The sequence below is a fragment of the Scyliorhinus torazame genome, chromosome 28 (genome assembly GCF_047496885.1).
Source record: "Scyliorhinus torazame isolate Kashiwa2021f chromosome 28, sScyTor2.1, whole genome shotgun sequence".
Lineage (NCBI taxonomy): Eukaryota > Metazoa > Chordata > Chondrichthyes > Carcharhiniformes > Scyliorhinidae > Scyliorhinus > Scyliorhinus torazame.
Genome location: NC_092734.1, coordinates 39893358 through 39907184, shown reverse-complemented (window position 1 = coordinate 39907184; position 13827 = coordinate 39893358). Strand labels below are relative to the sequence as shown.

At 54.4% G+C, this 13827-nt stretch overlaps 1 protein-coding gene across 3 annotated transcripts in view; it reads right to left on the bottom strand.

The window, feature by feature from the left end:
* The window catches only part of LOC140403691 (tolloid-like protein 2), a 726814-nt gene that overhangs the window by 104433 nt on the left and 608554 nt on the right, over positions 1-13827 (bottom strand). For all 3 annotated transcript variants that reach the window (XM_072491868.1, XM_072491869.1, XM_072491870.1), the window contains 2 exons: positions 5699-5815; positions 247-392 (listed from right to left, as the gene is read on the bottom strand). In XM_072491868.1, the coding sequence (XP_072347969.1) occupies positions 247-392; positions 5699-5815 (263 nt within the window). The remainder of the gene's footprint in view (positions 1-246; positions 393-5698; positions 5816-13827) is intronic.

Sequence of the window (13827 nt, the reverse complement as noted above, 5' to 3'; positions counted from 1 at the left end):
CAGGGTATTGAACTTGATGATCAGCCATGATCACAATGAATGGGGCAGCAGGCTCGAAGGGCCGAATGGCCTCCTCCTGCTTCTATTTTCTATGTGACCGGAGAGAGGCTTACAGCTGTTATACTGGCATGGACGATAACCCAGTCCCAAGATAACACCGTCTTGAATCCTGTTCACGGGAACCACTCAACTATCCTCCCCTTGGAAAGAATAAATGACAAATAAATAATAAGAGAGGAGTTTTACCTCAAAGGCCTGGAAGACAAGCCCGACCTTATAATCCTCATCAACCGTGATGGTCCAAATGCATTCCTTGGATGGTCGGTAGTCATCTGGGTAATTTGGAGACTGAATCTGTCCTGTGTCCTTCTGAATATCCCCTCCACAGATGGCTGTGCCATAAAGAGGAGAGAGTTTGATACAAGTCCGGTACTCCACTGGGAAGAAATATCCATACAGATTGTAGCAACTGGTAGTTATACAGTTAGACACTTTGTAAAACATCCTGGCGAAATTTGTCAGCACCATTCGCAACTCCTCAGACACTGAAGCAGTCCCTGTCCAAATGCAGCAAGACCTGGACAATATGCAGGCTCGGGCGGACAAGTGGCAAGTTGCATTTGTGCCACACAAATGCCAGTCAATGACCATCTCATACAGGAGAGAATCAAACGATTGCACCTTGACATTCAATGGCATCACCATCGCTGAATCAACATCTTACATTGACCAGAAATTGAACTGGACTAGACATATAAATACTGTGGCTCCCAGAGCAGGTCAGAGGCTGGGAATCCTGCGGCAAATAACTCACCCCCTGACTCCCCAAAGCCTGTCCACCATCTACAAGGCACAAGAATACTCCGGATGGCGCCGGAGCGAGGCAACTCTCTGCGAGCTCTCACAAACAGATCCACTTTTTACTTAACTTATACTCGTTCTAGTCTTTTAAAATTTAATTCTAAACCTAACATTATTACATTGTATATGTTGTGTTGCCCTAATATGTATTTTCTTTTCTTCCCTTTTCTTCCCATGTACTTAATGATCTGTTGAGCTGCTCGCAGAAAAATACTTTTCACTGTCCCTCGGTACACGTGGCAATAAACAAATCCAATCCAATCCAATCCACTTACCTGGATGAGCGCAGCTCCAACAACACTCAAGAAGCTCGACACCATCCAGGACAAAGCAGCCCCGCTTGATTGCTCCCCCTTCCATAAACATTCAGTCCCTCTATTATCGGCGAACAGGAGCAGGCGTGTGTACCATCGACAAGATGCACTGCAGTAACTCACCAAGGCTCCTCAGATAGAACCTTCCAAACCCACAACCACGACCATCTAGAAGGACAAGAGCAGCAGATACCTGGAAACCCCACCACCTGGAGGTTCCCCTCCAAGACACTCACCACCCTGCTTGGAAATAGAACATAGAACATAGAACATACAACAATACAGCGCAGTACAGGCCCTTCGGCCCACGATGTTGCACCGAAACAAAAGCCATCTAACCTACACTATACCATTATCATCCATATGTTTATCCAATGAACTTTTAAATGCCCTCAATGTTGGTGAGTTCACTACTGTTGCAGGTAGGGCATTCCACGGCCTCACTACTCTTTGCGTAAAGAACCTACCTCTGACCTCTGTCCTATATCTATTACCCCTCAGTTTAAGGCTATGTCCCCTCGTGCCAGCCATTTCCATCCGCGGGAGAAGGCTCTCAGTGTCCACCATATCCAACCCCCTGATCATTTTGTATGCCTCTATTAAGTCTCCTCTTAACCTTCTTCTCTCCAACGAAAACAACCTCAAGTCCATCAGCCTTTCCTCATAAGATTTTCCCTCCATACCAGGCAACATCCTGGTAAATCTCCTCTGTACCCTCTCCAAAGCCTCCACGTCCTTCCAATAATGCGGTGACCAGAACTGTACGCAGTACTCCAAATGAGGCCGTACCAGAGTTTTGTACAGCTGCAACATGACCTCATGACTCCGGAACGCAATCCCTCTACCAATAAAGGCCAACACTCCATAGGCCTTCTTCACAACCCTATCAACCTGGGTGGCAACTTTCAGGGATCTATGTACATGGACTCCTAGATCCCTCTGCTCATCCACACTTTCAAGAACTTTACCATTAGCCAAATATTCCACATTCCTGTTATTCCTTCCAAAGTGAATCACCTCACACTTCTCTACATTAAACTCCATTTGCCACCTCTCAGCCCAGCTCTGCAGCTTATCTATGTCCCTCTGTAACCTGCTACATCCTTCCACACTATCGACAACACCACCGACTTTAGTATCGTCTGCAAATTTACTCACCCACCCTTCTGCGCCTTCCTCTAGGTCATTGATAAAAATGACAAACAGCAACGGCCCCAGAACAGATCCTTGTGGTACTCCACTTGTGACTGAACTCCATTCTGAACATTTCCCATCAACCACCACCCTCTGTCTTCTTTCAGCTAGCCAATTTCTGATCCACATCTCTAAATCACCCTCAATCCCCAGCCTCCGTATTTTCTGCAATAGCCTACCGTGGGGAACCTTATCAAACGCTTTGCTGAAATCCATATATACCACATCAACTGCTCTACCCTCATCTACCTGTTCAGTCACCTTCTCAAAGAACTCGATAAGGTTTGTGAGGCATGACCTACCCTTCACAAAGCCATGCTGACTATCCCTGATCATAGTATTCCTATCTAGATGATTATAAATCTTGTCTCTTATAATCCCCTCCAAGACTTTACCCACTACAGACGTGAGGCTCACCGGTCTATAGTTGCCGGGGTTGTCTCTGCTCCCCTTTTTGAACAAAGGGACCACATTTGCTATCCTCCAGTCCTCTGGCACTATTCCTGTAGCCAATGATGACATAAAAATCAAAGCCAATGGTCCAGCAATCTCTTCCCTGGCCTCCCAGAGAATCCTAGGATAAATCCCATCAGGTCCCGGGGACTTATCTATTTTCAGCCTGTCCAGAATTGCCAACACCTCTTCCCTACGTACCTCAATGCCATCTAATCTATTTACCTGGAGCTCAGCATTCTCCTCCACAACATTATCTTTTTCCTGAGTGAATACTGACGAAAAATATTCATTTAGTATCTCGTCTATCTCTTCAGACTCCACACACAATTTCCCATCCCTGTCCTTGACTGGTCCTACTCTTTCCCTAGTCATTCGCTTATTCCTGACATACCTATAGAACGTAGAACATTACAGCGCAGTACAGGCCCTTAGGCCCTCGATGTTGCGCTGACCTGTGAAACCACTCTAAAGCCCATCTACACTATTCCCTTATCATCCATATGTTTATCCAATGACCATTTAAATGCCCTTAATGTTGGCGAGTCCACTACTGTTGCAGGCCAGGCATTCCACGCCCTTACTACTCTCTGAGTAAAGAACCTACCTCTGACATCTGTCTTATATCTATCTCCCCTCAATTTAAAGCTATGTCCACTCGTGCTAGACATCACCATCCGAGGAAAAAGGCTCTCACTGGCCACCCTATCCAACCCTCTGATCATCTTGTATGCCTCAATTAAGTCACCTCTTAACCGTCTTCTCTCCAACGAAAACAGCCTGAAGTCCCTCAGCCTTTCCTCATAAGATCTTCCCTCCATACCAGGCAACATTCTGGTAAATCTCCTCTCTGCTCTTTCCAATAGAACATAGAAAAATACAGCACAGAACAGGCCCTTCGGCCCACGATGTTGTGCCGAACCTTTGTCCTAGATTAATCATAGATTATCATAGAATTTACAGTGGAGAAGGAGGCCATTCGGCCCATTGAGTCTGCACCGGCTCTTGGAAAGAGCACCCTACCCAAGATCAACACCTCCACCCAACACTAAGGGCAATTTTGGACACTAAGGGCAATTTATCACGGCCAATCCACCTAATCTGCACATCTTTGGACTGTGGGAGGAAACCGGAGCATCCGGAGGAAACCCACGCACACACGGGAAGGATGTGCAGACTCCGCACAGACAGTGACCCAAGCCGGAATCGAACCTGGGACCCTGGAGCTGTGAAGCAATTGTGCTATCCACAATGCTACCGTGCTGCCCTTAAGAACAAATTAATCTACACTATATCATTCTACCGTAATCCATGTACCTATCCAATAGCTGCTTGAAGATCCCTAATGTTTCCGACTCAACTACTTCCACAGGCAGTGCATTCCATGCCCCCACTACTCTCTGGGTAAATAACCTACCTCTGACATCCCTCCTATATCTTCCACATTCACCTTAAATTTATGTCCCCTTGTAATGGTTTGTTCCACCCGGGGAAAAAGTCTCTGACTGTCTACTCTATCTATTCCCCTGACCATCTTATAAACCTCTATCAAGTCGCCCCTCATCCTTCTCCGTTCTAATGAGAAAAGGCCTAGCACCCTCAACCTTTCCTCGTAAGACCTACTCTCCATTCCAGGCAACATCCTGGTAAATCTCCTTTGCACCTTTTCCAAAGCTTCCATAGCCTTCCTAAAATGAGGCGACCAGAACTGTACACAGTACTCCAAATGTGGCCTTACCAAGGTTTGTACAGCTGCATCATCACCTCACGGCTCTTAAATTCGATCCCTCTGTTAATGAACGCTCGCACACCATAGGCCTTCTTCACAGCTCTATCCACTTGAGTGGCAACTTTCAAAGATGTATGAACATAGACCCCAAGATCTCTCTGCTCCTCCACATTGCCAAGAACTCTACCGTTAACCCTATATTCCACATTCATATTTGTCCTTCCAAAATGGACAACCTCACACTTTTCAGGGTTAAACTCCATCTGCCACTTCTCAGCCCAACTCTGCATCCTATCTATGTCGCTTTGCAGCCGACAACAGCCCTCCTCACTATCCACAACTCCACCAATCTTAGTATCATCTGCAAATTTACTGACCCACCCTTCAACTCCCTCATCCAAGTCATTAATGAAAATCACAAACAGCAGAGGACCCAGAACTGAATGTCAAGGGGCGGTGGTTTGATCCTCTCTTGTAGGAGATGGTCATTCCCTGGCACTTGTGTGGCACGAATGTAACTTGCCCCTTGTCAGCCCCGAGCCTGGATATTGTCCAGGTTCAACTGCACAGGTTGCAGTGTGAATGCTAGCTCTGAGTCTAAAACCAGGCACCACTGCCCACTCCCTCCGGATATACCCACTTCCGTCACCTGTGCCAGATTGCGTTCCCTCGGGATGAATCCCTGTTCTTCCAGGCCCCACCTGGAGGTAACTGTATCTTCCCAATAACTGCGGACCGCCCATCACCTGGGACTTCACCATCTCGCCCAGACAAGGACGCAGCCGGGAAACTGTGGGCACAGGGGTGGGGGCTCAGGTCCCGAGACAGCTGAATCGCCACCAGCACAGTCACGGGGGGAAGAGGTCATTCACCTGTTACATGTGGGAGAAGGGATTCTCTCAGCCATCGCAGCTTCTGCACGCCTGGAGAAAGGCTCCTCGGACATGTCACCGAAGTAGGTCACTCAGCCCATCACATCTGGGCCAGATCTCTGAGCGGGCGATTCAACTGGTCCCACCCACTTCAAAATCATTGGTCTCAAAGATGCGATTGTCACATGGGCCTAAACAGTAACTCTTCTGTTAGTCGGAATAATTTGGCAAAATGTCACCTTCGACGACAGGATTTAGCTGAATAACGTTCGTACCTTCATAAACAGCAGAGAAGCCTTTTCCCACCCAGTTGCCGCTGCTTCGGAATTCAATCCACAGTCGACTCTCATTGGAAACAAGCGTTTCTGGCAGCTTCTCACCGCAAAACCGTCCTGAAAGACACAAGAACAACAGTCACCACCGGCCAAGGACTCAACCTGGGAGGCACATTTTCTTTTAAAAGAATGAGTTGCTTTCTTCCACCCAAATCACAAAATCATCGGCTGAAGTCCCGCTCCGGGAGCTCGAGCACCAGATCCAGGGCGAGGCTGCCAGTGGGAATGATACAGGGGCTGGTCCTCAGACAGGATGTTTAAATTCTTATTTACTGTCTCCCGTGTACAAGACCCTGTGACGCAATTTGAAGAAGAGCAACGGGGAAGGAAGCCGACCGTACCCCCCCCCCCCCCACCCCCCACCCCCCATTGACCGCTCCATATTTACCCCTCAAATAACATGACCAAAATCTGGTCAATTATCACATCGCTGTTTCTGGGCTGCCCTGTTCCTACAACAGTGACCGACCTCTGTGTAGACACTTGTATATTCCCAGATTCTGAAGGAGAGAATCTATCTCCACTTGGAGAGGCGCGGTTTGATCAAGAATAGTCAGCGTGGCTTTGTCAGAGGGAGCTCATGCCGAACAAATTTGATTGAATTGTTTGAGCATGTGATCAGGTGTGTAGATGAGGGTAGTGCGGTTGTGCAGGTGTGTAGATGAGGGTAGTGCAGTTGATGTAGTTTACATGGATTTCAGCAAAGCCTTTGACAAGGTCCCACATGGGAGACTTATGAGGGTGATGACAAACGGCTGCTTTAGTGACTGGAATCCACTGACCAGTGACGTACCACAGGGATCGGAGCTGGGCCCACTATTAGAACATAGAACATAGAACATAGAACGATACAGCGCAGTACAGGCCCTTCGGCCCACGATGTTGCACCGAAACAAAAGCCATCTAACCTACACTATGCCATTATCATCCATATGTTTATCCAATAAACTTTTAAATGCCCTCAATGTTGGCGAGTTCACTACTGTAGCAGGTAGGGCATTCCACAGCCTCACTACTCTTTGCGTAAAGAACCTACCTCTGACCTCTGTCCTATATCTATTACCCCTCAGTTTAAAGCTATGTCCCCTCGTGCCAGCCATATCCATCCGCGGGAGAAGGCTCTCACTGTCCACCCTATCCAACCCCCTGATCATTTTGTATGCCTCTATTAAGTCTCCTCTTAACCTTCTTCTCTCCAACGAAAACAACCTCAAGTCCATCAGCCTTTCCTCATAAGATTTTCCCTCCATACCAGGCAACATCCTGGTAAATCTCCTCTGCACCCGCTCCAAAGCCTCCACGTCCTTCCTATAATGCGGTGACCAGAACTGTACGCAATACTCCAAATGCGGCCGTACCAGAGTTCTGTACAGCTGCAACATGACCTCCCGACTCCGGAACTCAATCCCTCTACCAATAAAGGCCAACACTCCATAGGCCTTCTTCACAACCCTATCAACCTGGGTGGCAACATTCAGGGATCTATGTACATGGACACCTAGATCCCTCTGCTCATCCACACTTTCAAGAACTTTACCATTAGCCAAATATTCCGCATTCCTGTTATTCTTTCCAAAGTGAATCACCTCACACTTCTCTACATTAAACTCCATTTGCCACCTCTCAGCCCAGCTCTGCAGCTTATCTATATCCCTCTGTAACCTGCTACATCCTTCCACACTATCGACAACACCACCGACTTTAGTATCGTCTGCAAATTTACTCACCCACCCTTCTGCGCCTTCCTCTAGGTCATTGATAAAAATGACAAACAGCAACGGCCCCAGAACAGATCCTTGTGGTACTCCACTTGTGACTACTCCATTCTGAACATTTCCCATCAACCACTACCCTCTGTCTTCTTTCAGCTAGCCAATTTCTGATCCACATCTCTAAATCACCCTCAATCTTCAGCCTCCGTATTTTTTGCAATAGCCTACCGTGGGGAACCTTATCAAACGCTTTGCTGAAATCCATATACACCACATCAACTGCTCTACCCTCATCTACCTGTTCAGTCACCTTCTCAAAGAACTCTAAGGTTTGTGAGGCATGACCTACCCTTCACAAAGCCATGCTGACTATCCCTGATCATATTATTCCTATCTAGATGATTATAAATCTTGTCTCTTATAATCCCCTCCAAGACTTTACCCACTACAGACGTGAGGCTCACCGGTCTATAGTTGCCGGGGTTGTCTCTGCTCCCCTTTTTGAACAAAGGGACCACATTTGTTATCCTCCAGTCCTCTGGCACTATTCCTGTAGCCAATTCCTGTAGCCAAAGTATTATTCACCATTGTTATAAATTACACAGATGACTATGTTTGGGGGTAGGGTCAGTAAGTTTGCACAACGATTGTCCGAGTGGTTAACAGTGAGGCCGAGTGTCTCGGTCACAGGAAGATACAGACCGGATGGTCAAATGGGCAGAAAAGTGGCCGATGGAATTTAACCCTGAAGGTGATAGGTTTTGGAGGGAGTAATGTGACAAGGAAGTAGACGATGAATGGCCCGACACTGGGTAGTTCCGAGGAACAAAGGGACCTTGGTGTGTTTGTCCACAGATCTCTGAAGGCAGAAGGGCAGGTTAATAGGGGGGTGAAAAAGGGATATGGAACACTTGCCTTTATCAATCGGGGCGTAGATTACAAAAGCAGGGAGGTCATGTTGGAGTTGTACAGAACTTTGGTGAGGCCACAGCTGGAGCACTGTGTGCAATTCTGGTCACCACATTATAGGAAGGATGTGATTGTGCTGGAGGGGGTGCAGAGGAGATTCACCAGGATGGTGCCTGGGATGGAACATTTCAGTTATGAAGAGAGGTTGGATAGGCTTGGGTTGTTTTCTCTGGAGCGGAGAAGACTGAGGGGCGGCCTGATCGAGGTGGACAAGATTCTGAGGGGCATGGACAGGGTGGATAGGGAGCAGCTGTTCCCCTTAGTTGAAGGGTCGGTTACGAGGGGGACACAAGTTCAAGGTGAGGGGCAGGAAGATTAGGGGGGATTTGAGGAAAAATGTTTTTACCCAGAGGGTGGTTAGGGTCTGGACCGCGCTGCCTGGGAGGGTGGTAGGGGCGGTTGCCTCACATCAATCATAGAAACTACAGTGCAGAAGGAGGCCATTCGGCCCATCGAGTCTGCACCTGCCCTTGGAAAGAGCACCCTACTTTAGCTCACCCATGCACCCTATCCCCGTAACCCAGTAACCCCACCTATTTGGACACTAAGGGCAATTTATCATGGCCAATCCACCTAACCTGCACATCTTTGGACTGTGGGAGGAAACCGGAGCACCCGGAGGAAACCCACGCACACACTGGGAGAACGTGCAGACTCCGCACAGACAGCGACCCAGCGGGGAATCAAACCCGGCTCCATGGTGCTGTGAGCAGTAGTGCTAACCACTCTGTCACCGTGCTGCCCGTGCTGCCCGTGCTAACCACTGTGTCACCGTGCTGCCCGTGCTAACCACTGTGTCACCGTGCTGCCCGTGCTAACCCCTGTGTCACCGTGCTGCCCGTGCTAACCCCTGTGCCACCGTGCTGCCCGTGCTAACCCCTGTGTCACCGTGCTGCCCGTGCTGACCACTGTGCCACCGTGCTGCCCGTGCTAACCACTCTGTCACCGTGCTGCCCGTGCTGACACCTGTGTCACCGTGCTGCCCGTGCTGACCACTGTGCCACCGTGCTGCCCGTGCTAACCACTCTGTCACCGTGCTGCCCGTGCTAACACCTGTGTCACCGTGCTGCCCTTGCTGCCCGTGCTGCCCGTGCTGACCCCTGTGTCACCGTGCTGCCCGTGCTAACCACTGTGCCACCGTGCTGCCCGTGCTAACCCCTGTCACCGTGCTGCCCGTGCTAACCCGTGTCACCGTGCTGCCCGTGCTAACCCCTGTCACCGTGCTGCCCGTGCTAACCCCTGTGTCACCGTGCTGCCCGTGCTGACCACTGTGCCACCGTGCTGCCCGTGCTAACCCCTGTCACCGTGCTGCCCGTGCTAACCCCTGTGTCACCGTGCTGCCCGTGCTAACCCCTGTGCCACCGTGCTGCCCGTGCTGCCCGTGCTAACCCCTGTGTCACCGTGCTGCCCGTGCTAACCCCTGTGTCACCGTGCTGCCCGTGCTAACCTCTGTGCCACCGTGCTGCCCGTGCTAACCACTGTGCCACCGTGCTGCCCGTGCTGCCCGTGCTAACCCCTGTGCCACCGTGCTGCCCGTGCTGCCCGTGCTGCCCGTGCTAACCCCTGTGTCACCGTGCTGCCCGTGCTAACCCCTGTGTCACCGTGCTGCCCGTGCTAACCCCTGTGCCACCGTGCTGCCCGTGCTGCCCGTGCTGCCCGTGCTAACCCCTGTGTCACCGTGCTGCCCGTGCTAACCACTGTGCCACCGTGCTGCCCGTGCTGCCCGTGCTAACCCCTGTGTCACCGTGCTGCCCGTGCTAACCACTGTGCCACCGTGCTGCCCGTGCTGCCCGTGCTAACCCCTGTGTCACCGTGCTGCCCGTGCTAACCCCTGTGTCACCGTGCTGCCCGTGCTAACCCCTGTGCCACCGTGCTGCCCGTGCTAACCCCTGTGCCACCGTGCTGCCCGTGCTGCCCGTGCTGCCCGTGCTAACCCCTGTGCCACCGTGCTGCCCGTGGTAACCCCTGTGCCACCGTGCTGCCCGTGCTGCCCGTGCTAACCCCTGTGTCACCGTGCTGCCCGTGCTGCCCGTGCTAACCCCTGTGTCACCGTGCTGCCCGTGCTAACCCCTGTGCCACCGTGCTGCCCGTGCTAACCCCTGTGCCACCGTGCTGCCCGTGCTAACCCCTGTGTCACCGTGCTGCCCGTGCTAACCCCTGTGCCACCGTGCTGCCCGTGGTAACCACTGTGTCACCGTGCTGCCCGTGCTAACCCCTGTGCCACCGTGCTGCCCGTGCTGCCCGTGATAACCCCTGTGTCACCGTGCTGCCCGTGCTAACCCCTGTGCCACCGTGCTGCCCGTGCTGCCCGTGCTAACCCCTGTGTCACCGTGCTAACCACTGTGTCAACGTGCTGCCCGTGCTGCCCGTGCTGCCCGTGCTGCCCGTGCTAACCCCTGTGCCACCGTGCTGCCCGTGCTAACCCCTGTGTCACCGTGCTGCCCGTGCTAACCCCTGTGTCACCGTGCTAACCACTGTGTCACCGTGCTGCCCGTGCTGCCCGTGCTGCCCGTGCTGCCCGTGCTAACCCCTGTGCCACCGTGCTGCCCGTGCTAACCCCTGTGTCACCGTGCTAACCCCTGTGTCACCGTGCTGCCCGTGCTAACCCCTGTGTCACCGTGCTGCCCGTGCTAACCCCTGTGTCACCGTGCTGCCCGTGCTGCCCGTGCTAACCCCTGTGTCACCGTGCTGCCCGTGCTGCCCGTGCTGCCCGTGCTAACCACTGTGTCACCGTGCTGCCCGTGCTAACCCCTGTCACCGTGCTGCCCGTGCTGCCCGTGCTAACCCCTGTGTCACCGTGCTAACCCCTGTGTCACCGTGCTAACCACTGTGCCACCGTGCTGCCCGTGCTAACCACTGTGCCACCGTGCTGCCCGTGCTAACCCCTGTGCCACCGTGCTGCCCGTGCTAACCCCTGTGTCACCGTGCTGCCCGTGCTGCCCGTGCTGCCCGTGCTAACCCCTGTGTCACCGTGCTGCCCGTGCTAACCACTGTGCCACCGTGCTGCCCGTGCTGCCCGTGCTGCCCGTGCTAACCCCTGTGTCACCGTGCTGCCCGTGCTAACCCCTGTGCCACCGTGCTGCCCGTGCTGCCCGTGCTAACCCCTGTGTCACCGTGCTGCCCGTGCTAACCCCTGTGTCACCGTGCTGCCCGTGCTGCCCGTGCTGCCCGTGCTGACCCCTGTGTCACCGTGCTGCCCGTGCTAACCCCTGTGTCACCGTGCTGCCCGTGCTAACCCCTGTGTCACCGTGCTGCCCGTGCTGCCCGTGCTAACCCCTGTGCCACCGTGCTGCCCGTGCTAACCCCTGTGTCACCGTGCTGCCCGTGCTGCCCGTGCTAACCACTCTGTCACCGTGCTGCCCGTGCTAACCCCTGTGTCACCGTGCTGCCCGTGCTAACCACTCTGTCACCGTGCTGCCCGTGCTAACCCCTGTGTCACCGTGCTGCCCGTGCTAACCCCTGTGTCACCGTGCTGCCCGTGCTAACCACTCTGTCACCGTGCTAACCCCTGTGTCACCGTGCTGCCCGTGCTAACCCCTGTGTCACCGTGCTGCCCGTGCTGCCCGTGCTAACCCCTGTGCCACCGTGCTGCCCGTGCTAACCCCTGTCACCGTGCTGCCCGTGCTGCCCGTGCTGCCCGTGCTGCCCGTGCTAACCCGTGTCACCGTGCTGCCCGTGCTGCCCGTGCTGCCCGTGCTAACCACTGTGTCACCGTGCTGCCCGTGCTAACCACTGTGTCACCGTGCTGCCCGTGCTAACCACTGTGTCACCGTGCTGCCCGTGCTAACCCCTGTGTCACCGTGCTGCCCGTGCTAACCCCTGTGTCACCGTGCTGCCCGTGCTGCCCGTGCTAACCCCTGTGTCACCGTGCTGCCCGTGCTGCCCGTGCTAACCACTCTGTCACCGTGCTGCCCGTGCTAACCCCTGTGTCACCGTGCTGCCCGTGCTAACCCCTGTGTCACCGTGCTGCCCGTGCTAACCCCTGTGTCACCGTGCTGCCCGTGCTGCCCGTGCTAACCCCTGTGCCACCGTGCTGCCCGTGCTAACCCCTGTGTCACCGTGCTGCCCGTGCTAACCCCTGTGTCACCGTGCTGCCCGTGCTAACCCCTGTGCCACCGTGCTGCCCGTGCTGCCCGTGCTGCCCGTGCTAACCCGTGTCACCGTGCTGCCCGTGCTGCCCGTGCTAACCCCTGTGTCACCGTGCTGCCCGTGCTGCCCGTGCTAACCACTGTGCCACCGTGCTGCCCGTGCTGCCCGTGCTGCCCGTGCTAACCCGTGTCACCGTGCTGCCCGTGCTGCCCGTGCTAACCCCTGTGTCACCGTGCTGCCCGTGCTGCCCGTGCTAACCACTGTGCCACCGTGCTGCCCGTGCTAACCCCTGTGCCACCGTGCTGCCCGTGCTGCCCGTGCTGCCCGTGCTAACCCCTGTGTCACCGTGCTGCCCGTGCTAACCCCTGTGTCACCGTGCTGCCCGTGCTAACCCCTGTGCCACCGTGCTGCCCGTGCTGCCCGTGCTGCCCGTGCTAACCCCTGTGCCACCGTGCTGCCCGTGCTGCCCGTGCTAACCCCTGTGCCACCGTGCTGCCCGTGCCAACCCCTGTGCCACCGTGCTGCCCGTGCTGCCCGTGCTAACCCCTGTGCCACCGTGCTGCCCGTGCTAACCCCTGTGCCACCGTGCTGCCCGTGCTGCCCGTGCTAACCACTGTGTCACCGTGCTGCCCATGCTAACCACTGTGCCACCGTGCTGCCCGTGCTGCCCGTGCTAACCCCTGTGCCACCGTGCTGCCCGTGCTAACCCCTGTGCCACCGTGCTGCCCGTGCTAACCCCTGTGTCACCGTGCTGCCCGTGCTAACCCCTGTGCCACCGTGCTGCCCGTGCTAACCCCTGTGCCACCGTGCTGCCCGTGCTGCCCGTGCTGCCCGTGCTAACCCCTGTGCCACCGTGCTGCCCGTGCTGACCACTGTGTCACCGTGCTGCCCGTGCTAACCCGTGTCACCGTGCTGCCCGTGCTAACCCCTGTGTCACCGTGCTGCCCGTGCTGCCCGTGCTGCCCGTGCTGCCCGTGCTAACCCCTGTGCCACCGTGCTGCCCGTGCTGACCACTGTGTCACCGTGCTGCCCGTGCTAACCCCTGTGTCACCGTGCTGCCCGTGCTGCCCGTGCTAACCCCTGTGCCACCGTGCTGCCCGTGCTAACCCCTGTGTCACCATGCTGCCCGTGCTAACCACTGTGCCACCGTGCTGCCCGTGCTGCCCGTGCTGCCCGTGCTAACCACTGTGTCACCGTGCTGCCCGTGCTGCCCGTGCTGCCCGTGCTAACCCCTGTGCCGGCCCTCAACTTCATCGTCATCAAATTCTCTGTTACTTCATTAAAAAATTAATTAACTCA